Source organism: Seriola lalandi, unplaced genomic scaffold, assembly GCF_002814215.2.
Source record: "Seriola lalandi dorsalis isolate HSWRI2012SDOR001 ecotype SW California unplaced genomic scaffold, Sedor1 jcf7180002054616, whole genome shotgun sequence".
NCBI lineage: Eukaryota > Metazoa > Chordata > Actinopteri > Carangiformes > Carangidae > Seriola > Seriola lalandi.
The window spans coordinates 1,165,943-1,191,610 of record NW_019525169.1 but is presented as its reverse complement, the minus strand read 5'-3'; the positions used below and the strand labels follow the sequence as shown (position 1 = coordinate 1,191,610).

The window sequence follows — 25,668 nt, the reverse complement described above, 5'->3', positions numbered from 1 at the left end:
GTCTGAATCTGTTTGCTTTAACTGTGTTTTTCTTGTAGGAATTTGCTCTCTCTCATCCACCGAATGATCGAGTTTGTGGTGCGTGAAGGCCCAATGTTTGAAGCCATGATCATGAACAGAGAAATCAACAATCCCATGTACAGGTAGGAGCCGTTGCACATCAGAAATGTATTAACTGTTATCATTCTAGTGGTTAAAGGCTGTTTTTGCTGAGTTATGATGGTTTTTACTGTCTTTTTCTTCCAGGTTTCTATTTGAGAACCAGAGCCCAGCGCATGTATACTACCGGTGGAAGCTCTACTCCATACTACAGGTTTGATGCTTATGTTTAAAGATTCCTTGAGTTCAGCACAAACTGTCATTGGCATCCAGCCCAAGTGGAAGAAAAACATAAAATTCTGGGATCAAAGTCCAGAAGGTTTTGATATTTACTTAAATGTATTATTTTGTCAGGGTGAAGCACCAGGCAAATGGCGGACAGAGGACTTTAGGATGTTTAAAAATGGCTCCTTGTGGCGTCCGCCTCCTCTCAATCCATACCTCCATGGTCCTTATGATGATGGTGATGAAGAAGAGGAAGAGGAGGAATCCAGCAAGAAAGGCTGCTTGAAAGAAGAGTAATGCTTATTTCTTGACAAATGTCATAATAAATTATGTTACTAGTCCTAAACTGCATAATCATAATTTGTTAAACTGTTAAAATGCCTTGCTGTTAATGTACCCATAATTGGAATTTTGCTTAATGGTCCTCCATCTCTGCAGAGAGCGGGACAAACTGGAGGAGATGCTCCGTGGTATGACTCCCAGGAGGGGAGACATCGCAGAAGCCATGCTGTTTTGTCTCAGCCACGCCGAAGCTGCTGAAGAGATTGTGGAGTGTATCACAGAGTCTCTCTCCATTCTCAAGACCCCTCTTCCCAAGAAGGCAAGTCATAACACAGAGCCAATAACTTAATGTCAAATTTTATGGTAGACAGTTGCCTGAAAACATTCTGGTATAAAATTAATTCTAATTTTTCTCTTTGACATTTCAGATTGCAAGGTTATATCTTGTTTCTGATGTGCTGTATAACTCTTCTGCCAAAGTAGCCAATGCGTCTTACTACAGAAAATAGTAAGTTGTTTAATTAATATACTTTGACTACATTAGGATACCTAAGTCACTGCTTAATGTTTTTAATCCTCTTAACTCTTTCCCTGTTCTCAACAGTTTTGAGACAAAGCTCTGCCAGATTTTCTCAGACCTCAATGCAACATACAAAACAATACAAGGCCACCTTCAGAGTGAGAACTTTAAGGTAACCGAATGTCAATCACTTCTTGTTAAGTAAAGTGAACATGTTGGATAATTTCCATAGTTAGTAACCCAGGTCACTCAACCATCCTTGTCTTGTTTTCTTCTTTGTGGCAGCAACGAGTAATGTCATGTTTCCGGGCATGGGAGGACTGGGCTGTATATCCTGACCCCTTCCTTATCAAGCTGCAGAACATATTTCTGGGTCTAGTTAATCTCTCTGCAGAGAAGGAACCTGCAGGAGTCGTTGTGGAGGTAAATGATTGAACAAGGCTTCACCATTGTAATACTTTATAAACCTATCCCATCAGTTACTTAAGTCCCAGCTTGATTATTTTTGTGCTGTCTTTGTCCCAGCCTGAGCCAGCAGAGGACATTGACGGGGCTCCAATAGGGGAGTATGTAGATGGCACTCCACTGGAGGATGTGGATGGGGTGCCGATTGACGCAGGGCCCATTGATGGGGCTCCAATTGATGGAGCCCCCCTGGATGACCTTGATGGTGTTCCTATCAAACCCATGGAAGAAGACATAGATGGAATACCTTGTGAGTGGTGTAGGTACTTATATTGAATATCATATGTGGTTGTTGTTAATGATGTATGCAGCAGTGACCAAGTGTCTTCTTTTGATGGTTCTATAGTGGATCAGTCCAAGGAAGCAACCTTCAAGGTAGCACCCTCAAAATGGGAAGCAGTGGACGAGTCAGAGTTAGAAGCTCAAGGTGAGATCTTTAGGTTGCACATCACTCAGTTGTAATGTATGCACACTTTGTACCCAAATTATAGTATGGATAGAATGATAGCCATACATGTGAAATTGGTTTTACATTTACCATTGTGCCATTTCTTGACTTTTGTTTGCTCCTCAGCTGTGACAACCTCAAAATGGGAGATATTTGAGCAGCCAGAAGAAACAAAAAAGTGAGTTTTGTTTTGTGTGTGCCATCTTGTCGTTTAATGCTCTTACACTGCAAATACCTTGGTGCACCCTTAACTTTTTTTTATTATAAACTGTTTTCACCTCTTAAGAGATGAGGATGACAGTGATGATGATGACAGGAGCCCTCGCTCAGAAGATAATCAGAGCTACTCCAACCCCATTAGAGATGACTCCGATATTAAAGCCAAAATGTCTGAAATGAATGAGGAAAAACGCACCAAGCTCAGAGAGATAGAGGTAATTAAAAAAAATGCCACCCCCCCACACAACATGAACCAACATAATTGTGATGTTTTGACCATTTTGCTTTTATTGTATTGTTCACCAAGGTTAAGGTCATGAAGTTCCAGGATGAGCTGGAGTCTGGGAAGAGGCCAAAGAAGCCTGGCCAAAGTATTCAGGAACAGGTGGAGCATTACAGGGACAGACTACTTCAAAAGGTAATGAATGAGGCTCTGCAAATTTTACCAAATATTATAATAAATACAGGAATTAAAGTCATTTATTGTGTTCCTTTACTGTAGGAAAAAGAAAAAGAGAAACTTGAACGGGAAAAAGAGAGGGAGAAAAAAGAGAAGGAGAAAGCTGAGGCACGGTTAAAAGACTTGAAGAAGGAAAAGGAAAAGGAGGACACGCCAACCAGGAAAGAGAGGTAAGGCAGGTTGGAACGTGGCATCAGGTTCATCAATCACTAAAGGTGTCGTTCTAGTATAGCGGAATGAACTTCATAAAACATGGGATTTGTTTAATTTCCCATCTGACAGATATTTGTCCCCTCCGGTTGATAGGAAGCGGCGTCACAGTGGGTCACCAAGCCCGACACGGAGTAGTAGCAGACGAGGCCGGTCTTCCTCGCCCCGTTCAGAGCGGTCAGAAAGATCAGAACGTTCTGACCGATCATACTCAAAAGACACATCTTCCCGCTCTTCCCATAAAGACTCCCCTCGATCCAGCAACAAAAAGTCCTCTAAGAGGTAAGACAGTCTGTCAACTACTAATGTTATTAGAACTTTCTTTTTTGTACCCTTACATTTTACCACCGCTTAATTAATTGCAGTGCAGTTAGGGAGGTTTATATGTATAGATGTAATATGTATACGTTTGTCCCACTAGATCTCCCTCATCACCTCGCACACCCAAACGATCGAGGAGGTCGCGCTCCAGGACGCCCAAGAAGTCAGCTAAGAAGTCCCGTTCCAAATCAAGGTCTCCTCACCGGTCTCACAAAAAATCAAAGAAGAGCAAACACTGACACGTCTTTTCATTTAACCTCCTCCCCTCTCATTTTTCCCTTCTCTGCGCCGTGTTGTATAAAAGATTGACTGAGTGATTTGGCAGCTGAAGATCTCTGCCCAAACATTAATGTATAGACAATGAAGAGTGGAGGGTATTGCATGGGTTACCATCTGGTGTATCAAATGGATGGGGCCATTGCTGTTTTATATTGTACAAAAAAAATGTGCTTGTGTGTCCTGATTCCCATCCACCTCCCAGTGGAATTCATCCATGTGGTAGACCACACCCATACAGAGTGTGATGACAATAGTCTTATATTCATGCTGTCATTTTCTGTTTTTGTAGTTCACATTAAAAAGAATTCCTAATAAACAAGTGTCATTTTTAATCAAGTATAATACTGTGACATGTGGAAACTGTCTATAATTTACATGTGGTGGATTTTGGTAATTAAATACTTATTTCACAAGACTAAAAACACTCCATCCTGGCAGAAAGATCATGGGAAGTGAAAATTTTTCTTAAGGCAAAAATGTTATTGAAAAGTTTGAACAAGGCAGTGTAATAGTTTTTGCAATTTAGTGAAGCTGATGTGACCATTACTTTACAGTTTGGCTTGTGCCTTCCTTAGCTGATCCCTGAGTTCTAGATGAGCAATGGAGGAGAGGTGCACCTCATCTGGTCCATCAGCAATGCGCAGAGTCCGCACATATGCATACCTGAGGAAGAATAGAAGTGTTGGTGTCAAAAAGGTGATTTATTTTATGCATATTCTCATTTGTAACAGAGTATACTCACATCTGTGCTAGTGGGAAGTCTCCAGACACACCTGCACCTCCATAAACCTGTATAGCACAGTCAACCACCTTACAGGCCATCCTGGCTGCTGCCACCTTAATCATAGCAATCTAAAAAGTAGACCAGTAACAGTAAAACCTGTAGCTGTGTCCCAAATCAATATTACATATTAAATCTAAGCATACTTAACATCTATTGTATTGTTTGTACACACTGGAAAATGATAAAGTACGAGTATAGTTATAACAGTTTTCATACTAAAAAACTCCTGATTTAAGAGTGCTATTTACGTAATCGGAGATGAGGGAGTTGCTCACAGCTGTAAAAAAACAAACTAATTGCAGATGGTAGTGAAACAACTAAAAGTGGTTAACTTTGGAAAAACAGTTTTACTGTCACATTATTAAGTTTAACTGACGGTGTCTCGTAAGTCAATGTAACATCCGACAGGAAAAGTATAATTTTCTGTAGGTATAAATTGTTTAAATATGACTTGTAGTCTAACAGCAAAAGCAGTTTGCTATAAACATTAGCATGTACTGTTTACAATTAGGACAGCATGTGACTATATCCAAAAAGGAATAGCAGACTAACAGTGTTACCTGTTTGCGAGCAGCCCGGCTACCCGCTGTATCTAGTGCATGAGCAGCATGTAGAGTCAGCAGGCGGGTCTGTTCAATCATGAGACGACACTCTGCTATCCAGTGAGCAACAACTTCCTATGCACACAGATAACGCAGATATTTACTCAAGTTGTGTCTAAAAAATCTGTCCACTAGGTGTCAACAGCAGGAAAGAACTCAACACATGCTGCCACAGCCCTGAAATTCAAGTTGGAGGAATCTGTGGTTAGAAGTTCACTTACATGTTGGTACAGTTTTTTTCCAAATGTGTGCCTGGTAGCAGCCCGGTGACAAAGCAGCTCCAGTGCCAACTCTGACAGGCCAACAGCTCTCATACAGTGGTGCAGCCTGCCTGGCCCCAGACGACCCTGGGCAATCTCAAATCCCCTGCCCTCTCCTGGAAAAGAATGCACAGGGGGAAAGAACCCACAGAAATAACAGAAAGTAATACCATGACTAATAGAGGACAGAAATTGGAATTAGGAATTGCATTCTGTGCTAGTCACCCTATACACGTAATTTTTGTGTGTGGACAATAAATCTGGGCTTAACAAAGACAAGGAATCATATTGTATATTTTTATGGAATTATAGGTACTATGACGTTTTTATGCCTTACATTACTATTACGTTTTTGTGACAATTTTATGCCTTACTATACTATGAATACTTTCTGCCTTTTTATACTGTGACGTTTTTAAGCCTAACTATACTATGATGTTTTAGTAAGGCATAAAAAGGTCATAGTATAGTAAGGCATAAAAAGTCATAAAAACGTAGTATAGTAGGGCATAAAAACGCCATAGTATAGTAAGGCATAAAAATGTCATAGTATTGTAGGGCATAAAAAGTCATAAAAACGACATAGTATAGTAAGGCATAAAAAGTCATAAAAACGTCATAGTATAGTATGGCACAAAAAGTCAGAAAACATCATAATATAGTAAGGCATAAAAACAACAAAGTATAGTAAGGCATAAAAAGTCATAAAAACATCATAGTATATAGTAAGGCATAAAAACGTCATAGCTTAGTAAGGCATAAAAAGTCATATAAACGACATAGTATAGTAAGGCATAAAAAGTCATAAAAACGACACAGTATAGTGAGGCATAAAAATGTCATATTATAGTAAGGCATAAAAAGTCACAAAAATGCTACGGTATAGAAAGTCATAAAGAAACGACACAGTATAGTAAGGCATAAAAACGTCATAGTATAGTAAGACATAAAAAGTCATAAAAACGACATAGTATAGTAAGGCATAAAAATGATATAGTATAGTAGGGTATAAAAATGTCATAGGATAGTAAGGTATAAAAATGTCATATTATAGTAAGGCATAAAAAGTCACAAAAATGCTACGGTATAGAAAGTCATAAAGAAACGACACAGTATAGTAAGGCATAAAAACGTCATAGTATAGTAAGACATAAAAAGTCATAAAAACGACATAGTATAGTAAGGCATAAAAATGATATAGTATAGTAAGGCATAAAAAAGTCATAGTATAGTAAGGCATAAAAAGTCATAAAAACAACATAGTATAGTAAGGCATAAAAAGTCATAAAAACGACATAGTATAGTAAGGCATAAAAACGTCATAGTATAGTAAGGCATAAAAAGTCATAAAAACAACATAGTATATAGTAAGGCATAAAAACGTCATAGTATAGTAAGGCATAAAAAGTCATAAAAACGTCATAGTATAGTAAGGCATAAAAAGTCATAAAAACGACACAATATAGTGAGGCATAAAAACGACATAGTATAGTAGGGTATAAAAATGTCATAGTATAGTAAGGTATAAAAATGTCATAGTATTGAAAGGCATAAAAAGTCATAAAAACGATACAGTATAGTAAGGCATAAAAATGTCATAGTATAGTAAGGCACAAAAAGTCAAAAATCATTATAGTATAGTAAGGCACAAAAAGTCATAAAAACGATACAGTATAGTAAGGCATAAAAATGTCACAGTATTGTAGGGCATAAAAATGTCATAGTATAGTAGGGCATAAAAATATCAGTATAGTAAGGTATAAAAATGTCATAGTATCGAAAGGCATAAAAAGTCCTAAAAACGATACATTATACTAAGGCATAAAAATGTCATAGTATAGTAAGGCACAAAAAGTCAAAAAACATCATAGTATAGTAAGGCATAAGAACGACATAGTATAGTAAGGCATAAAAAGTCCTAACAACATAATAGTATAGTAAGGTATGAAAATGACATAGTATAGTAATGCATAAAAAGTCATAAAAACGTAGTATAGTAGGGCATAAAAACGCCATAGTATAGTAAGGCATAAAAATGTCATAGTATTGTAGGGCATAAAAAGTCATAAAAACGACATAGTATAGTAAGGCATAAAAACGACATAGTATAGTAAGGCATAAAAACGTCAGGGTAGTAAGGCATAAAAACGTCATAGTATTAGTAAGGCATAAAAAGTCATAAAAACGACATAGTATAGTAAGGCATAAAAACGTCATAGTATAGTAAGGCATAAAAAGTCATAAAAACATCATAGTATAGTAAGGCATAAAAAGTCATAAAAACGACACAATATAGTGAGGCATAAAAACGACATAGTATAGTAGGGTATAAAAACGTCATAGTATAGTAAGGCATAAAAAGTCATAAAAACATCATAGTATATAGTAAGGCATAAAAAGTCATAAAAACGACACAATATAGTGAGGCATAAAAACGACATAGTATAGTAGGGTATAAAAATGTCATAGTATAGTAAGGTATAAAAATGTCATAGTATAGAAAGGCATAAAAAGTCATAAAAACGATACAGTATAGTAAGGCATAAAAATGTCATAGTATAGTAAGGCACAAAAAGTCAAAAATCATCATAATATAGTAAGGCACAAAAAGTCAAAAAACATCATAGTATAGTAAGGCATAAAAACGACATAGTATAGTAAGGCATAAAAAGTCATAAAAACGCCATAGTATAGTAAGGCATAAAAATGTCATAGTATTCTAGGGCATAAAAAGTCATAAAAACGACATGGTATACAAAGGCATAAAAACGTCATAGTATAGTAGGGCATAAAAATGTCATAGTATAGTAGGGCATAAAAATGTCAGTATAGTAAGGCATAAAAACGTCATAGTATACAAAGGCATAAAAACGTCATAGTATAGTAGGGCATAAAAATGTCATCGTATAGTAGGGCATAAAAAGTCATAAAAACGACACAATATAGTGAGGCATAAAAATGTCATAGTATAGTAAGGCATAAAAATGTCATAGTATAGTAAGGCATAAAAACGTCATAGTATAGTAGGGCATAAAAATGTCATAGTATAGTAAGGCATAAAAACGTCATAGTATAAGTCATAAAAATGTCATGGTATAGTAGGGCATAAAAAGTCATTAAAAATGACATAGTATAGTAAGGCATAAAAATGTCACAGTATTCTAGGGCATAAAAAGTCATAAAAACGACATAGTATACAAAGGCATAAAAAGGACATAGTATAGTAAGGCATAAAAACATCATAGTATAGTAGGGCATAAAAATGTCATAGTATAGTAGGGCATAAAAATGTCATAGTATAGTAGGGCATAAAAATGTCATAGTATAGTAAGGCATAAAAACGTCATAGTATAATAAATCACAAAAATGTCATAGTATAGTAGGGCATAAAAAGTCATAAAAACGACACAATATAGTAAGGCATAAAAATGTCATAGTATAGTAAGGCATAAAAATGTCATCGTATAGTAAGACATAAAAACAACATGGTATAGTAAGGCATAAAAACTCACAACGACATTGTATAGTAAGACATAAAAACGTCATAGTATAGTAAGGCATAAAAACATCATAGTATATAAAGGCATAAAAACGTCATAGTATATAAAGGCATAAAAACGTCATAGTATAGAAAGGGATAAAAATATAATAAAAACGACACAGTATAGTATGACATAAAACAACATAGTATAGTAAGGAATAAAAAGTAATCGTGTGGCAAATGTTAAAAAAGTCCTAGTATAGTAAGGCTTAAAAATACGCCATAGTACAGTAAGACATAAAAATGCCATAGTACAGTAAGGCATAAAAATGCCACAGTATAGTAAGGCATATGAACGTCATAGTAAAGTAAGGAATAAAGTAATAAAAAACGTCATAGTATATTAAGGCATAAAAAGCCATAAAAACAACATAGTATAACAAGGCATATGAACATCATAGTATAGTAAGGACATATTCTAGTAAGGACCCCATGGCTATCAAGGGGGGGCCATGGGGTCCCTAAGCAGTCGCTTAATTCGCTCATGCATTGGACTGGCCTTGAATACAGTCTTACCTAGAATAATGTTGGAGGTAGGAACACGCACATTTTCAAAATGTACTTCAAAGTGTCCACCATGGATAGCGTCTGAGCACACAAACGGGGTGAAAATGGTTACATTTGGCGAGGAAAGCAGATTTGTCATTTTGTGTGCAAAGAGATAATTAATATACGGGAAAAACAGGAAAACATAAGTACATGAAGTTGTAATGACAGGTATAATCCTACCATCTTGTCCAAACACGGTGAGTGGTCTGACAAGCTTTACACCTGATGTGTCCATAGGTACGAGGATCATACTGTGTTGGTCATGCCTAAGAAACAAATTTATAAACAGGGTTATTTCACTCTCTTTGCAAACACAGTTGGGTGTGTGTTTTGTTACATTGTTGTGGCAACAAAAGAATGAAAAAATGTATTACATATCTTGGGTGTGGTTGTTTCAGTTTTACATCCCAAATGCTCATAACCAATGAGCTTTGGATAAAGATTAGTGCCAAATACATGTCAACCACAAGATTTAACTGACAACAAGATTGAAAGATGAAAACAAGATTCATTTGATACATTGTTCTGCCTTGTGATACAAACCTCAAGGTAGAAACACTAAGCAGTTATTAAAATGCATGTGCATGCTGGGAAGTACACCCTGCCCCTAAACATAGTCCATTTCCATTATAAAAGTAGAACAGAGGAGGTTCAGTGGGAGAATTAGCCTGTCAAATACAGTGCAAAGGTGCACACACAAGCACAGAAGCATTTAAATATGAAACAATTCATATAAAATGTGAAGAGTACCATTGAATTGGTAGAACTGGAATATTGCTAACATAAATCCTGGGTGGCACTTTATATGGATAGTCTGCCTACTGAGATTTTTTCTATTTGTATTTGTAATATTTCAAAAGGTTATTAGTTGAGATTCAACACTTCATCTGTTTTGCTGACCCTAACCATTACATGGTTTAACAATTGTTGGTTGAATATTTGTTATTACATGGTTGAACATTAGAATGTTGAATCAAGATTAGTGAAATGTTACAAATACTCTAAACTCTGTGGGCAGACTGTCCAAATAAAGTGTAACCCAATCCTGGAATAATAAAACCTGTGGTTAAAAACATCAGAAGCCTGAACTCTTGCACTAACACAGAAAAAGTATCTTTCTTAAATTCCCAAACACCAGAGGAGGAAACAAACATGCAAGTATTCTTCATCACATGACTGTTCCACTGACCTGCTGCTAACATCCTGAGAACTGCTCCTGCCCATCACAATGGCCACTTTGCATTGGGGATTGCCAGCACCTTTTGGGAACATTCAGAAATCCACTGATTCATTTGTATTCGTGTCTTGTTGGGGACTCACTCTGTCCTTAACCTTTCTATGACCAGAGGGTGGTTCGGAAACTGACTGGGAAGTACCAAACACGAATGTGTAGTGAGAGATTTATGGCACGAGAACGACCAGCTGAGAAACCCACAGGTTGAATTATATTTTGGAGTTTGATTCTTTCACATATAATAACTTTCAGATTGGAGAGAAGCTAAAAAAATTATGGATTATGCCATTTCTGGAAAAAAAAAAGAAGATTATTTTATTGTGAAAAAATATGCACCCTGTACAAAACTCCCACTAGAGAGCAATGACAATGTATATAGATATTATAAAAACAGATACATTGGACTCAGAATGATGATGTGATTTGTTTGATAACCAGATAACTGCAGTGCACACTGTAATACTGACCAAATGCAGAATACTTTGGTATTTCCCTAGCTGGGAGGCCACTTTCAGAGTAGACAGACAAGGCAAACAGACAAAGTGGTCTTTGTGACCTTGGATCCCTAAGGCACAGTCAGGGTGACCAATGGTCTGCCTTCCTGTTTATATTTCCGTCAAAACTGTCCCCTAAGGACAGGACATATGGACACCAGACAGCTACAGACGAGACATCAACAGTGGCTGAATAATCACTGTATGAGAATCACAGCAGGAGTACATGTGAACACTGAAACAAACGCAATCTGACAGATGTTTAGCCTTCAATGTTTGTTTCTGCAATCACAGACAGTTTAAATCATTATGCTTGCACTGTAACAAAAGCATAAAAACTTTACACCCAACTCCACCCAAAACCCACATATAGGAAGGCCCGTTTGGCTCGGGGGCAGGTTGGGTTTTCCTGTGAACCCTTACATAAGATGATAGAGGCTGAGCCCTGCTGTCATTCACCAGTCCTGCCCATACATGTCTTATCATCACAGGAATGAAAATAAACCTCCCAAGTCCAAGTGTAATCCATTTTCCCGAGAAAATGACGTCCAAATATTTCATGTTGCTACATTTTTGAAAATCTTTGTCAGTTTGACATACTACAAAAACTAAAGCTTTTTTTTTTTTTTTTTTGCCAAAACAGTTTGACTTCAAAATTTTTATGGAGGCATGCTTTTATTTATTTTTTTGTTCCCAAATCCTTTTGCTTTGGTGATTTTATTAATTCATTTATTTATATACAGATGCATGAAGAGAGAGAAATAGAAACGAGAGACATTAAAAGTAAGTTGACCATTTTTGAGGAAGCTGAAATAAGGAAACACTATTAATAAGAAAAACAAAAGCCATGGAAACCAAAATACTGTGCATCATTCAATAAAATCATGTTAAAAGTATCTAAAATAGAAGGTTTAGTCCACAGGATCTTTGCTGATGTGAATGAGGTTGGTAAACAATGCACACAACATTCCAGCAAACTTCACAAACAACACAAAAAGCTTTATAAATGGGACAAACGTGATCTTTTCTTGCACATACATAAACAAAAGGGCAGCTGCCAGGGCACTCCCTGTGTGACATCAAGAATGGGAGATTAAGTTCACAACTGATCTGAGATTGAAAAACAGCTTCTCTCTGCAGTTCTTTGCTCAGTACAGCATATAAAAACAAACAGAAGTTTTATATCTCTTCTTTTTATACATCCGTCGTGCTAAATCACACACACACACACACACACACACACACACACACACACACACTTGAATGGAGAGCTACGTGGTGGAGTGTGAGCAGTGCAGGGAATGGGGCGGGCTGAGGCAAAGAGATCAGTCACTTCAGTCCCGCAGTGCATACAACTTTTCTCCTCAGGATTCACAACAACTGCTTGTGTGTGATTGGGGAAAAAAAAAAAAAAAAAAGGATTACTATCATCAACCAATCTCACTGAAGGAACAGACACAAGGTAAGAAAGTGTTATCAACTTTAAGTTTTCAACTAAAAAAACAAGTCAAACTATGACAAGACTAAGAATCTTCACCATGTTATGTACTGATGGACTTTTGTATGAATTGTTGTTAGGGATTTAGTTTTTTTCTAATGTTATTTTATATGTTTGTATTGTTAATTTTAAGTTAAGAAACTAGGCATGCTATATTTTACATTTTAATCATCACCATGAAATATATGGAAAAGTATTGTGCCTTGTTTTTAGTCTAAGGTTCACTTTAGTGTTAGATGAACAGTCAAAGTCCTGGACGTTTTATGACATCATTATAACCATAGGGAGGTAGTCAAAACAAGCTAAACCTGTTGCATTTAGCTTCCCTGTTTATGTTTGTCTCCTAATTGTTTTGCTCTTTGTAAAACAGTTTTCTGATCAGTAACATGACCAAAATACATCATTATTATTACACACCGATCAGCCACAACATTTAAACTGGTAACTGGTTTTAATATTATGGTTGGTTGTGTGTATCTACTGTATACAATATGTACAGTGGGGTCCAAAAGTCTGAGACCAATTTCCCGATGGAAAAAACTGTCTCACACACACAAACACACACGCACGCACACACACGTGGGTGGGTGCACATGTGTGTGCACAACTAAATTTACTGTATATATACAGTATTCACAACATTAAAACCGTATTAATTATTGTGGCTGAAGAGTGTAAGCACTGTTATTTTCACTTATACCTCAGCTGTCAGAATAAATGGCACTTTTGTCTCAGTGATTTTACTGATATCTATATCTTTTTATTCATTTCATCCAAATGTAAACAAAAATGTCACTCCACTACTAAAATCTAATACTAATACTAAAAAATGATTAGGACTTTATCTAAATTTAACTTGTGAATGCCGAATAAAACCAAATAAACAATCAGTATAAAAACATAAAAACTTAACTAACCTAATATGCACCCCTTACACATGAGGAGCAGCTGTTGACAGCAGTGGAATACTTGACATATTTCAGTGTTAAAATGAACATCTGTTTCAGAACTCCTGTTTCTCCCATGCAGGAGATAATGACCTATTATATAACAAACCTGGAAGTGTTTCATAAAACAACTGTTGTACTCTTAGCAGCAAGAGTGATTTGTCAAAACATTCCTGAGATGCAAAATATTCGGTGCTTAATGTCTTGGTCTCCAGACAGGAATTACACCCTGTCACGTAATGTGTTTTGCTGTTGGATTTCAGTTTCTTAAATTCCACTGACTTCCACAGTGAATTGAATACAATACAAAATATATCTACCGGACCAAAGTGTAATTATTAAGTTCAACTCAGTTTGATCGTGATGTTCCTCAATCCTTCATCTGGAATGAACAACTGGGGAGGGGGATGTTAACGACACAGTGAGTCTGGATGAAAGTCTCACTCCAATGGGAGTTGAACAATAAAAGCAACATCCTAGATTTGAATCTGGCAAGAGACCTCAGCTACACTTGCATTTTCATCCTCATCTCTTCCTCCACATATCTCCTGACATTCTTGACTTTTGACTCTCCTACAGGCAAATACCATTAATTATTTAAAAGAAAGAAAAGAAATTGGAACTGTACACATGGATCACTGTGTTCACTGATCAGATAACAGCAGTAAAGCTGTCATTTCTTATGTCTGTAGATCACTTATTATCCAACAGAATGCAAACTAACTGAACTCAAAAGTAATTAGATGCTCTGCAAGTCTCCTGTCGGTTTTTTCCACAGAATTGAGTTCAGCAGGGTTATTCAAGCCCACACACAGTTCAGACAGACAGGGCTTAGGTTCATTAAGGAAACCACGCAGGAGAGATTCCTTTGACGCACAATACAGAAATAACTCCTCATTCCTGTTTCTGATGAAAAGGTGTTCATGGTTTACACTGTTGTTGTTGTTCTGTTAAGTAACACAGAAGTTATACTTTTACACAATGGACTGATTATATAGTCCATAGAATGTATCACAACATGAGCAATTAAAAACAGGTTAAGTGAAAACAAATGCTTCCCTAAACGGTACTCTTTTTTTCTGTACAGTGAAAAATGGAAGATTTCTATTATCACGAAGAGGAAGAATCCAGCTTAAATGACAGTTACGATTACAGTTACGAACACAGTGTCTGTGACAAAGAGGCAGTGCGCTCTTTTGCCAGTGTCTTCCTCCCAGTAATCTATACCCTGGCTCTGGTGGTTGGTCTGGCTGGGAATGCCCTGGTAGTGGCGGTCTACACATCACGGATGCGACTACGAACCCTGACAGATGTGTGCATCCTAAACCTTGCCATTTCGGACCTCTTGCTTCTCTTCACCCTGCCCTTCTGGGCAGCTGATGCTGTCCATGGCTGGAAGTTGGGTACGGCAGCCTGCAAGCTCACCTCCTTCCTCTACAGTACCAACTTCAGCTGTGGCATGCTGCTGCTGGCGTGTATCAGTGTGGATCGCTACCGTGCTGTAGCCCAAAATCCAACAGGCAGGACTGGGACAGGTTCCCGGGTAAGGAGACAATGGCTCCTGGTGTGTCTGGTTTTGTGGGCTGTAGCCAGCTTCCTGGGCCTTCCCGAACTTATCTTCTCCACAGTGAAACACTCCCATACCAGGGTGGCCTGTACTGCCGTCTACCCACACAGCATGGCTCGACCTGCAAAGGCTGCCCTGGAGCTGCTGGAAGTCACTCTTAGATTCTTGGTACCTTTCTTGGTCATGGTCGTGTGCTACTGCTGGGTAGGGCGGGCGCTGAGCCAGGCAGCTGGGGTGCGAAGAGACCGGAAATGGCGAACCCTGCGAGTCCTTCTGGCTGTGGTGGCCATATTCCTGCTCACCCAGCTGCCCTACAATGTGGTCAAGCTGTGCCGAGCGATGGATGTTATCTACATCCTTGTTACCGACTGCGATGTCAGCAAGGGCCTGGATCATGCTCTTCAAGTGACAGAGAGCCTTGCACTGACCCACGCTTGCATTAACCCTGTCCTCTATGCCTTCATTGGATCCTCCTTCAGGGGACATGTCCTCAAGACTGCCAAGCGCCTTGGACAGCGACTCAAGAGACACCCAAGACACGTCAATGAGGAGCCGGCAGTGGAGATTTCACTCAACACATGCACTCAAACGCAATCCCAGTCTGGTTCAGAAGACCAAGACACAAGCACCTTTACTATTTAAGCCTCAAAACACATTTATTTTCTCATAAGCACCTTTACAAAATTGTATGTCTGTGTATATATATATTTACACATCTTTATTATCATCCACGCTATGTCAATAACCATAATTATAAATTTTTAGTGTAACAAACATACACTGTATATGTAAAGTGAGTCTATATGCACTAAACAAAGTATTTTGTATAAATGATTTTCAGACAGACAGACAGACAGACAGACATGCTACTCTGGTTCCTCACGACAAGTCCAATTCAACATTACAGTCTACGCTGCCTCCATGAGATCATCTGCATCTCATTTTATTACATCCTGTGGCTTTGGGTTGGGTTGAGGGGTTGTTTGATTGCACAGCGGATGACACATTGAGAAAAGAAACATTTGGCAGATGAAGACAGAACAGCAAGGACTCCTCCATGCTATCAAACCAATGCACAGTGCTGTGTTTCGTGAAGGAGCTTTAAGCATTAATGGTGTTTTTAATCAAATCAACCATATCTCTTTTTTTTATTTCAATAATATGACCTTGAAAGAGCAAACGTTTTGTAGTGGAGTGCAATACATAGATTTATATAATGATATAACATTTCAAATGGAATATAAGTGCTCTCTCCAGACTACTAAAACTGGTGACTTTCATCCTTTCCCCTTTGAAGTTACTCAATGCCATCATATAACATTATGCTCAAACTAACCCTAATATCAAATGTAGGCTTAGGGTGTTGGATGGCCACAGTTCAAAGAGTTGATGGTGCAATATTCAAACTTGTTTACACTAGTATGGCTAGTTTCCTGACCATGTTTTAAAACCTCTAACCATAACACAATGTCATTGTTTACCATTCTTTCCATTTGCTTTCAGCTTTGGACAAATGCATGATGTAATGAATGCAATTTGCTGTACCTGTTAGTCAGCCTATTTCCCCCCATAATACCTTACAGTTCGGATATGTGGGAGCTGGATACTGTTCATACTAGGCGTGTCTGAGTAGAGACACAAAAATTAGGTTACACTTTCAACAGTCTCTAAGTAGAGGAGTGACTGGTAACCTTGGTAATGCATGCAAGTTGCATGTCACAAGACTACTGGGATAAACAAGGAAGTTATAAATCTTGTGTGACCTCACTTAGTTACATATCAACAAGCATTTCATTGGAATTCATTATGTTCTAGCCCAGATGTACATTGGCTTTTTTCTCAAACAGGAAATGATAAAGTAAGTATTGGCAGGCAGTACATGTCTCACCATTAAACTATAACATCAAATGATGATTATTTTACTTAATGATCTTAAGTTGCCCTAAAGAAAGCCAAAATTATTAAGATGATTCCATTTCACAAACAACTACTAATAATGTTATACATGTGTACATTATCTGTGTTTTTATGTGTGTTTGGAAATACAAATTCCTATAGCTTAAAGAGAAAAGACTGAAGGTCTGGGAATAATTTCAATACATTTTCATGCCTATTCGGCAGTCTTATAGCTTCCACACCACAGAGGTGCACTAACAACATCTGTAAACCCTCCAGTCTCACTGCTCAGAGTTTGCCACAAACAACTTTAGAGAAAAGGGGAAAACAATGAAGAAAACTGTATCATTTCAGGTTATAGTCAACATTTACCCAAGTGGATAGGACTATATTTCCAGTAAGTTTAATTCGATACCAGTAGCAGTCATTCCAAAGAAAGCTACTACAATGTAATGTGGGAACTGTTGTGTAATTATGATAATGGCATACAGCATAAAAACCAAAGATGAGAATTCTTCACTTTCCGTTTCTCTTTGGGAAAAACTTTATAAACAAATTCTCCTTTAGGGGAATCGTGAGGGCTGCCAAATCCCTTGGACAGCTGCTGGGAAACACCAGTAACACGTCAAGGAGCTGGCAGTGGGCGCTATATTTTGATACTTGGAAAGAACGAGTTACCATAGCAAAACATTTTCCTTTAACGTAATTTCAATTAAAAAAAACAAAAGAAAAAACATTGCCTGGCTTTACTTTCCTCTTGTTGTAAGTGATTGTCTGGACTTCATGACTTACTGCAAAAGCACAAAACTATCCATTTTCCTCTCCTGAAGAATACAGTTTGACACAAAAGCATCCACAGGTCACACCAAGTATGAAACAGCCATCAACACATCAACATTCTTTCGTAGCACAGAGAGATATTCATGCTGGCAGAGGCCATTCACACAACCCCAGAAGATTTGTTTTCTACTGATGGAAAGTTCACGTCAAAGAAAGAGAATTGTTCAAAAAATACGAACTACACACCTGCAGTATAACATACACACCGTGCACCTCATGAAAACAACATTTTGAAAGTGAAAATTCTGTTCATTTTTGGTAAATAATAGCACTGTATGTTTTTAATGACAAGGAGAATTTCCCTGCAGATTCGACAAAGACAAGGAAAACAACAGGCCACTGTTTTCCATTGAACTGGGAGTTAAAACCTCAGACCACATCCTTGTCAGAGGAAACATCTGGAATATCTTTCATGTTGTAATGACTGGAGAGGTGCATGATAAAAATGTAAAAAAAAAAAAACTAATAGGAGCTTTAGATATTCAAGCAATAACTTAATTTAATCCTTAATATCCAAGGCTTACTTTTAGAATGGTGACTTAGAGCCAGTCAGTGGGCAAGGAGTAAACTGCATTGTAAATCAGAAGAAAACTGACTCATACATGACTCATAGATTAGTCATAAGTCCAGAAGAATAAACACATTTAATGTGTGCATAAAGTCAAGTATCAACAGTTGGATGATTTTACTGGACTTGATATTTACATTTATTTTAAGGCCATTTAGCAGACTTTTTCATCTTGAATCATCTACAATGACTGATTAGTCAGAGGTGAAATGTCAACTGTATGCAAGCTTTTACTGATCCATCCTGCAAAAAAAACAAACCGAAGCTACTCTGCAACACATTTTCCAGAATCAAATGGAAATCATAAGAAGGTTGTTTATGTTATATGATGTTTACTTTGTGAGTCATCTATGCTTTTTATTGTTAGCAGTCTGGATAAGCATTTATCCCTGTAGTGCTTTGTTACAGCAACATCTTGATTACATACAAACCCATCTTTTTCTGGGAAAAGCTCTCCAGTGCATAATGGACAACAACCTTCCTTTTGAGGTTTACTGTTTTATAAATATTAAATGGTATATTTGGCCCTAAATGGGCTAGAAAAAAAATCTTCAGTGTTCTTGGTGGTGTTAAGTATGTTTTCTTTTCTTATATAGCTAATAAAAATAGAAATAGACATACCACTGCTCCACCATTTTTTGCCGTTTATGACGTAGTTGTCTTCATCCCTATGAAGAGTGCACTCCATGTTGGTTGCATCACTGGAGGCTACATCAGGCTCTAGGGAAGGGATCACAGGGCATAATATGTAACAAGCAATGAGACTCAGACTAACAATATCCAGTTCCCTGCCTTTGTTTTATGTTCTATCTTTTCCAAAATCAAAACTCTGGATTCCATCTTAAACCACATGCAGCGTGGTTAATATAAATAGAACATTCATACCATTTTCATATTTTAACTGTATGTTGGACGACCCAACAAAGTCACGCACAGAAGTTGTTTATGAGCACAGGATGGAGCTGCTCCTTGCCATGCAGTGTAATATATTCCCCAAAACACTACTAATCACCATCTGTGTTTATGAAAACCGTGGGGAGGTTCACACCCAGTGTAATCACCTCTGGCATGCCGCCATTTCCAAGCAGTGTGGAACCAAATTGGAGAAAAACAGGGAGAAATTACTCATAGTGAGCAAATGTTTGCCATTTGAATTTTCAAACAAGCCTTTTACAGAGTCTGTAGGAGACGTGCTGTGTGTAACCTGGCTATTTTAAGACCACAAACATCACTGGAACGTTTAGAAAAAAACCACAATGAAGGACTGAACTTTAACAGTTCCCAGTAACTAGGCCCAACACTGGTTCCAAAGGAACAACAAGAAGTATTCCTAAATCCTCCCTCAAGTCTAGACTTTGTAATCATTTCATTTTCATAAATTGCACTTGGCTTTCATTGCTCATTTTTCAGCAAGCAACAACATTCTAGACAAATTCCAGTCAGGTTTCAGGATGAACCACAGCACTTAGTTCACGGTGCTAAGTTTTTAAAATTGAAATGGTCACAACAAGTATTTAGTTATTATCATTGATCAGAACTTGTCATTCACATCACACATTGAAAACCATGTTTCCAAGCTGAAACTTAAATTAATTTTCTTTTTAGGAATAAATCCTGTTTCTCCCTCCAGGTACGGAAATGCTTGATTTCAGCAACTTCTCCACCTTAACTGGATTATACTGATCTGCTCTTTATGAATGCATCTGACCAGTATGCCTCCTCTTCCTGAAATAATTTGCATCTTCAGCACCTGAAATTGTCAGAGCTGATTACTATAGGGGAATTTCAGTCAATTTTAAAGGATTGAGAAATTGATACTCTTGTTCAATGTAATTGCTCTTAAATTCTCACTGAAATTGTTTAAGTTTTACATATGAACTGGATTTGTGTGTAGTGTCTAACAGTTGTTATCTATTTATTTTAATTACTTAACTCTATCTAAAATGTATTTGTAACACACTTTGGTCAACTCCTGATGTTTTTAAATGTGCTCTTTAAAAATAAATTTAACTTGACTTGTAATGCCCAGTGACCCTGTGACATGAAGTATGCATCTTTGAATGATGCAGGTCGACACCATCAAGGATATACCTGTCATACAGAAACAGGAGCGGATCTCTCCTCTGAGTAGAGGCTCCAGCCATTTCCTTTTCTGTTCCTTACTGCCAAACATATGCAGCACCTCCATATTTCCTGTGTCTGTGGAGAAATAATACAATATACAGTCTATCAGTAATTGATGAGATAAATTTGGAAAGTAATACACTTCCAGGATTTTAATCATACCATTTTAACTAATCTGACAAATAACTTAAGAGGGCATTACATAGACTTTGTAGATTGTTATATTTTATGTCAGATGAGTAGAAACATGAATGGTTGTTATGATAAAAACGAGGCTGGAAAGTTGGCATTTGGACAGGAGTTTACCTGACTACAGAGGATGTTATCCAAAACATGAGAAAATATAATCTATGTTGTATACACAAAGAGCAAGGCCATGTCTTAACAATCATGTGACTGCCAAAATGGACCTATAATATTGTCCATGGCCTCTAAATGATCTCAAAATCAGACACCGTGGAGGATGTTTTACCAGGAGCCTGGCAGTTGAAAACTTCAGGGGCAAAGAGGCAGCGTCCAGTTTCCTCTGCAATATAGGCATAGTCCAACTGACTGAGACCACTGACTGCAGGCAGGAAAAGGTTCCACAGCCCTGCCCCCCTGGCTTTCACCTGGACACACAGATGCACATTATTATATAGAGTGTATCTGCACACACCAACTGAACACGTCATTCAAAGCAGACGTTAGAAATGACAAACAGATCTCAAGCAGTTGGAGCAGATCAAAACATTCATTTGAAAAAAATGTTTTTTTTATTTTATCTAAACTGTTGATTATGATGATGGATTGTGGTATGTGACTGACTCAGAGGGGAGGTGCACTGTTTAGACAGGATTTAACCTGCTTGATTGATACTAGACTTTTACACTGCTAAAACGCAACACTCGATAATATTTGTTAGGTCTCTGGGGAAAGAGAGCTGTGCTTTCCAAGTTAAAAATCTGCTCACATACCTTTAGGTCCTCTATTATTTGGGGGGTGTGCCACTTCTGTGAAGACTGTGCGTGTTTGGAGTAGTACTTGGCAACTTCCTGTAGAAAAAAAAAAAAAATTACCCGGTGGATTGGTAAGATAGAACATTATAATATCAACCTATGAACCCATTTCATGCTGACTACACTCACTACTGTGTGGCTTTCATCAGTTGGAAACTGCACCATAAAATAAGAAATTCCTCAACTTTAAAATGTGTTAATAGGATATTTCTAGAGATATTTCTACAGCAGAACTGAATTTGTAGTCCTTTATATCTGTGGTATTCTCTCTCTTCCGCTCTGCCAAATTCTTTGGAAAATAAACCCAAAAAAGATTTGCAATGCCATCTCTGCACTGCATTAAGAACACTATGATCCCCAGCCAAAGTTGATGATTCTGTGTGCAATATAATTTATATAATCAACAGAGTCATTGTTTTCTCGCTTGAATTAATTAGTTCTGATTGCATGAATGAACCACTGTGCTCCGTCAAATCCTTTTCGTGTCCGGAATAAAAGTCCTTCCGGACAAACAAATCTCTCTTCTGTTCTTAGGAGCACTTGGCACTGACCTCTTGAGCAGGAAGCACATATTGTCTCATGAAGTCTTTGACCTGCTCGAGAATGGCCTGACCTTTAGCTGTCTGGAGGAACAGTCTGTATTCTGTTGCACCTGTGAGAGACCTGGCAAGAAACACATCTCACATGATAAAAAGGTCAACAGGGAGTATCAGAGGCAGCAACTGGATACCAAATTCCAACTGTTGCTGGCTTAAGTTTAATCAGCAGGTGGAATTAATCTGTTTTCTGGCCTACAATAACACAAAGAATTCGAAGATTCTATTAATCCCAACATGTTTGGACTATCTTAATGCTTCACTTCAAAATATATTAATTCTGATGTCAGTGCATTAATACACATCAATAAAATTTGAACTGCAACCAACCTTTGTGCAAGGTGCAAGGCAACCTCAGCCAAGGGCTCCACACACTGGCTGAACTGAGCTGCATTGGGTGCACTGGCATTACCCAGTAGGTAGCGAGCATAGATTCCCTGTTAAATAAAAAGGGTGGGTGAATAAAAAAAAAAAAAGAAATTAAAAAAAAAAAGAAAAAAAAAAGAGTGAGCAATCCATCTGGGTTCCTTTGTAGTTTTTCTCTGTATATTCCAAGTACACTTAAAATATAATACTACATTTACAACTTCAAAACTATATTCTCACATGCTAATCTATTACTTTTGCCTCCTTAAATTCCAATGTATATCTTAAAAAGGAAAATAGGGGTAGAATTGCAAGCTGTACTTGGCACATTAACAGGGACACACCTGGGCAATTCCTGCCATTTTAAAGACAGACAGAGCCAGGTAGAAATTCAACTGCGGCAAAGCAGATGGGATCCCCCGGCATCTACAGTAAATGGAGATCAGATCACCCACAGTTGGAATACCTGCTCATTGGTTGGAGAGACAAAAGATAGGAAAGGTACAATGACAAACTGAACAGATACAGTGAATCTGCACACAAAAGTATTAGAAAACGACATGTCTTTCTACCCAGCCATTTTCAGCACCTGTTAATCCTGCTCAGGGTTGTTTTTTGTTAGTTTTCATTACCTTCTATTCCTTTTAAGCTGCCCATTGTGCTGATTATGTTGAGACTTCTTGGCAGGTAGTGCGGCATTAAGAAGTATGCCAAGTCTGCAAGGGGCTGTCCAGTGGTAGACAGCTCCCAGTCTAACACTGCTATCACACGTGCCTAATGACATCAAACACACTTTGTGAAGTTTTTAACTGTCAAATGCAGCAAAGTGGTAAGAATAACTGTCTGGGGAAATGTACCTCTGTTGGGTGGAATATCAGGTTATCCAGTCGGAAATCTCCATGGACAAGCGTGACTTCATCATCATTGGCTGGCAAATTCTTCATTAACCAATCAGACAGTTCATTCATGGCTGGAATGTCTCTGTGGGCTGCTGCGGTGTACTGCTTCGACCAGGTGGACACCTTCAATGAGTGAAAGAAATTTCTGAATGGTAAAAATTTAACTAGTTATTCCAGATTAGATGTATAAAGTTATTTTGATGTACTGAGTACAAGGTGTTATCTCACCTGTCTCTTGCAGTAGCCTGGTCCCCTGCCATACCCTTCAAGGTTCAGTGATTCCAGCTCCAGTGAGTGTAGCTTTGCCAACACTTCCACTGCAGCCACATATAGAGCTGTTCTCTCTGCCGGACTCATTCCAGGGAGACGAAGATCCCTGAATATACGCCCCTGATCAATGGAGATGGATAAATAATTATGTTTTTTTTCAAATATCTAACTTTTCATCGCATGATAGCTCACCAGCACATATTTAGAAGCATGCGGAACAGTTCGGTATGTCAAGCTAGAGTTTGTCAGCAAGCCACCCCATGTGAGTCTTTTATCATAGAACAGAGGTCAAGAAAAACACCAATAGTCCATAACAGATGAATGGATTTACAGCTGGTGACTTCATAGTCTTGTGAAATTTGGCTCTTGGTGGCACAAATTTACCTTCACATGCTCCATCAAGTAGAACTCTGTTCCAGTGACTTCAACATCAGTGCAGTGCAAGAGAGGCTGAGGCACAGGGAAACCAGCAGAAAACAGGGCCTTCTGCACCCGATACTCCCTGTCCACCTGCAAACAAAGTCACAAATATCAACCATACCATGCTTAAACATCACCCATATTGTTGGAAAAATTGTGATACTTTGTGATTAACATAACCATCTTAAAGGGAAACTGTATTATCCTGAATAGGACTTTCCATTATTGTGTTTACTTTTAAGACAGGTGTTGTCGCTGTTCCTCCTGGCCACTACACCAAAACATTAACTATGATAAGGCTCTATTATGTCTGTCTGTCTCATTTCAGCAACAATAAAAGGTCACTCTCACGTATTCTGTGTATAAATTTCTGTGTGAATCTTGCATCCGTTGAACATTTGCACTGTGAGCTCTGGTGTGTAACTTGTTCCTCTTATGAATCTTCAGACGGTGTTCCTGAGTTTATGTGATAATTTTCCTAACAGATATTATGGTAACAATTTATTTTAGAGGTCTTGTAGTTTTGTTTCATATGATTTCCTATACAAGTTATGTTACTGTAAATGCATATGAAGGTTTCTAAAAAGTAATTTTGCTCTTCAAAAACTGCAGATGGTATGTAGGTGATATACTTCTAATTCCAATTAATTTATATATTAAAATAGAGATTTCAATCTGTGCACAGGTGATCATCTGAACAAAATGTAATATTTATGTACAGGCAAGCATTAAGTTCAAAATATATGTAGGAAAAAAGTTTGAAATAATATATCAGAATGGGGTTTTAGTGAATCTCTTTCAGTTTTACCAGTCTTTAAGATCTATCTTTCAAGGAAACACACTAAGTACATAAAATGTACTTAGTGTGTTTCCTTGAAAGATAGAATAGAGATTAGAATTTTCATCGATGCGTTACCAAATCATTTAGTTCTTTACAGGGAGATGTCTAGAAATTTATCATAGGTAATAATATAGGACAAGTAGCCTTTTAAATATTTTTTGCACTTATATTCATTACGTTTGAAAGGTACAAGCAGTGCCATATTTATAATGTGGCTTTCACGCATACACATGTATTTACTTCTGACAGTCGCTTTAACTAAAGTTTCTCCCCCTGCTGGAAAAGTGACATGACGACACACAACAGTGCTGCAAGCAAATTTGTATTTAAACTTTTTTTTTTTTCATTGACCAAAGTAATTCATTTATTAAACCTCACCTTGTGAGCCCCTGGCAGCAGCTCACCTGGGGGTTTCTTTCTGAGAACATAGCTTTTTGAGGGTGTCTGGATTAGAAAGGTCGGGTTTGACTGGCCAGCACTGGAAAGACAATAAACTGTTAGCGTGTTAAGTTAGCTAATCATGGTTGCACAATATTAGCTTTCTATTGCTTGCTTGTTTAACGTAGCTGATACGCTGAAACAAACCAACGCTTTCTTACTTACCTGTATTGTCTGACAGTGAGTGTGTTGTTATGGACTGAGTTGGCAGACAAATATCTCTGAAGTCTGCCAACACTGAATTTGTGTTGTTCTCGCACAGGAGTTGTCCGCTCTTCCATGTCTCAGTCAGACAGGATTAATCATTTCCAGGTGCGTGGGTAAGATTACTTTGGCAATGTTGATTGTGATCGGACCATCAGTCCAGGGTTGGGTCGGGTCGGACCGTTTACGGATGTACACCGACGT

General features: G+C 37.8%; 3 protein-coding genes across 9 annotated transcripts in view; 2 read left to right on the top strand and 1 right to left on the bottom strand.

Annotated features, from left to right (window-relative positions):
- Positions 1–3,847, top strand: part of u2surp (U2 snRNP-associated SURP domain containing) — a 9,039-nt gene extending 5,192 nt beyond the window's left edge. For 2 of the 5 annotated variants that reach the window (XM_023420037.2, XM_023420034.2), the window contains 15 exons: positions 39–143; positions 247–313; positions 454–617; positions 763–925; positions 1,035–1,114; positions 1,211–1,298; positions 1,412–1,549; positions 1,652–1,850; positions 1,938–2,018; positions 2,166–2,217; positions 2,326–2,473; positions 2,566–2,676; positions 2,761–2,888; positions 3,001–3,210; positions 3,350–3,847. In XM_023420037.2, the coding sequence (XP_023275805.1) occupies positions 39–143; positions 247–313; positions 454–617; positions 763–925; positions 1,035–1,114; positions 1,211–1,298; positions 1,412–1,549; positions 1,652–1,850; positions 1,938–2,018; positions 2,166–2,217; positions 2,326–2,473; positions 2,566–2,676; positions 2,761–2,888; positions 3,001–3,210; positions 3,350–3,488 (1,873 nt within the window). In that variant the 3' untranslated portion in view covers positions 3,489–3,847. The remainder of the gene's footprint in view (positions 1–38; positions 144–246; positions 314–453; positions 618–762; positions 926–1,034; positions 1,115–1,210; positions 1,299–1,411; positions 1,550–1,651; positions 1,851–1,937; positions 2,019–2,165; positions 2,218–2,325; positions 2,474–2,565; positions 2,677–2,760; positions 2,889–3,000; positions 3,211–3,349) is intronic. The other 3 variants (XM_023420038.2, XM_023420035.2, XM_023420036.2) reach the window with 3 other exon arrangements.
- On the bottom strand, positions 2,521–25,668 carry acad11 (acyl-CoA dehydrogenase family, member 11). 3 transcript variants are annotated; one of them, XM_023420041.2, is made up of 20 exons: positions 25,426–25,668; positions 25,201–25,300; positions 23,946–24,071; positions 23,520–23,681; positions 23,250–23,414; positions 23,025–23,166; positions 22,737–22,858; positions 22,357–22,463; positions 21,982–22,093; positions 21,389–21,466; positions 20,905–21,043; positions 20,400–20,507; positions 18,930–19,028; positions 10,454–10,523; positions 9,445–9,530; positions 9,232–9,303; positions 5,136–5,290; positions 4,873–4,989; positions 4,271–4,380; positions 2,521–4,191 (listed from the first exon to the last, which is right to left on the bottom strand). In XM_023420041.2, exons 1-20 carry the CDS (start codon positions 25,539–25,541, stop codon positions 4,077–4,079), a joined length of 2,301 nt encoding a protein of 766 aa, XP_023275809.1. In that variant the 5' UTR covers positions 25,542–25,668; the 3' UTR covers positions 2,521–4,076. The 3 variants fall into 3 exon arrangements, with proteins under 3 accessions (XP_023275809.1, XP_087033761.1, XP_087033762.1); XM_087177635.1 differs by having other exon boundaries at positions 25,227–25,300; positions 25,426–25,577; XM_087177636.1 differs by having other exon boundaries at positions 25,227–25,316; positions 25,426–25,564.
- On the top strand, positions 11,994–18,928 carry ackr4b (atypical chemokine receptor 4b). Its single transcript, XM_023420043.2, has 2 exons — positions 11,994–12,454; positions 14,525–18,928. Exon 2 carries the CDS (start codon positions 14,531–14,533, stop codon positions 15,644–15,646), a length of 1,116 nt encoding a protein of 371 aa, XP_023275811.1. The 5' UTR covers positions 11,994–12,454; positions 14,525–14,530; the 3' UTR covers positions 15,647–18,928.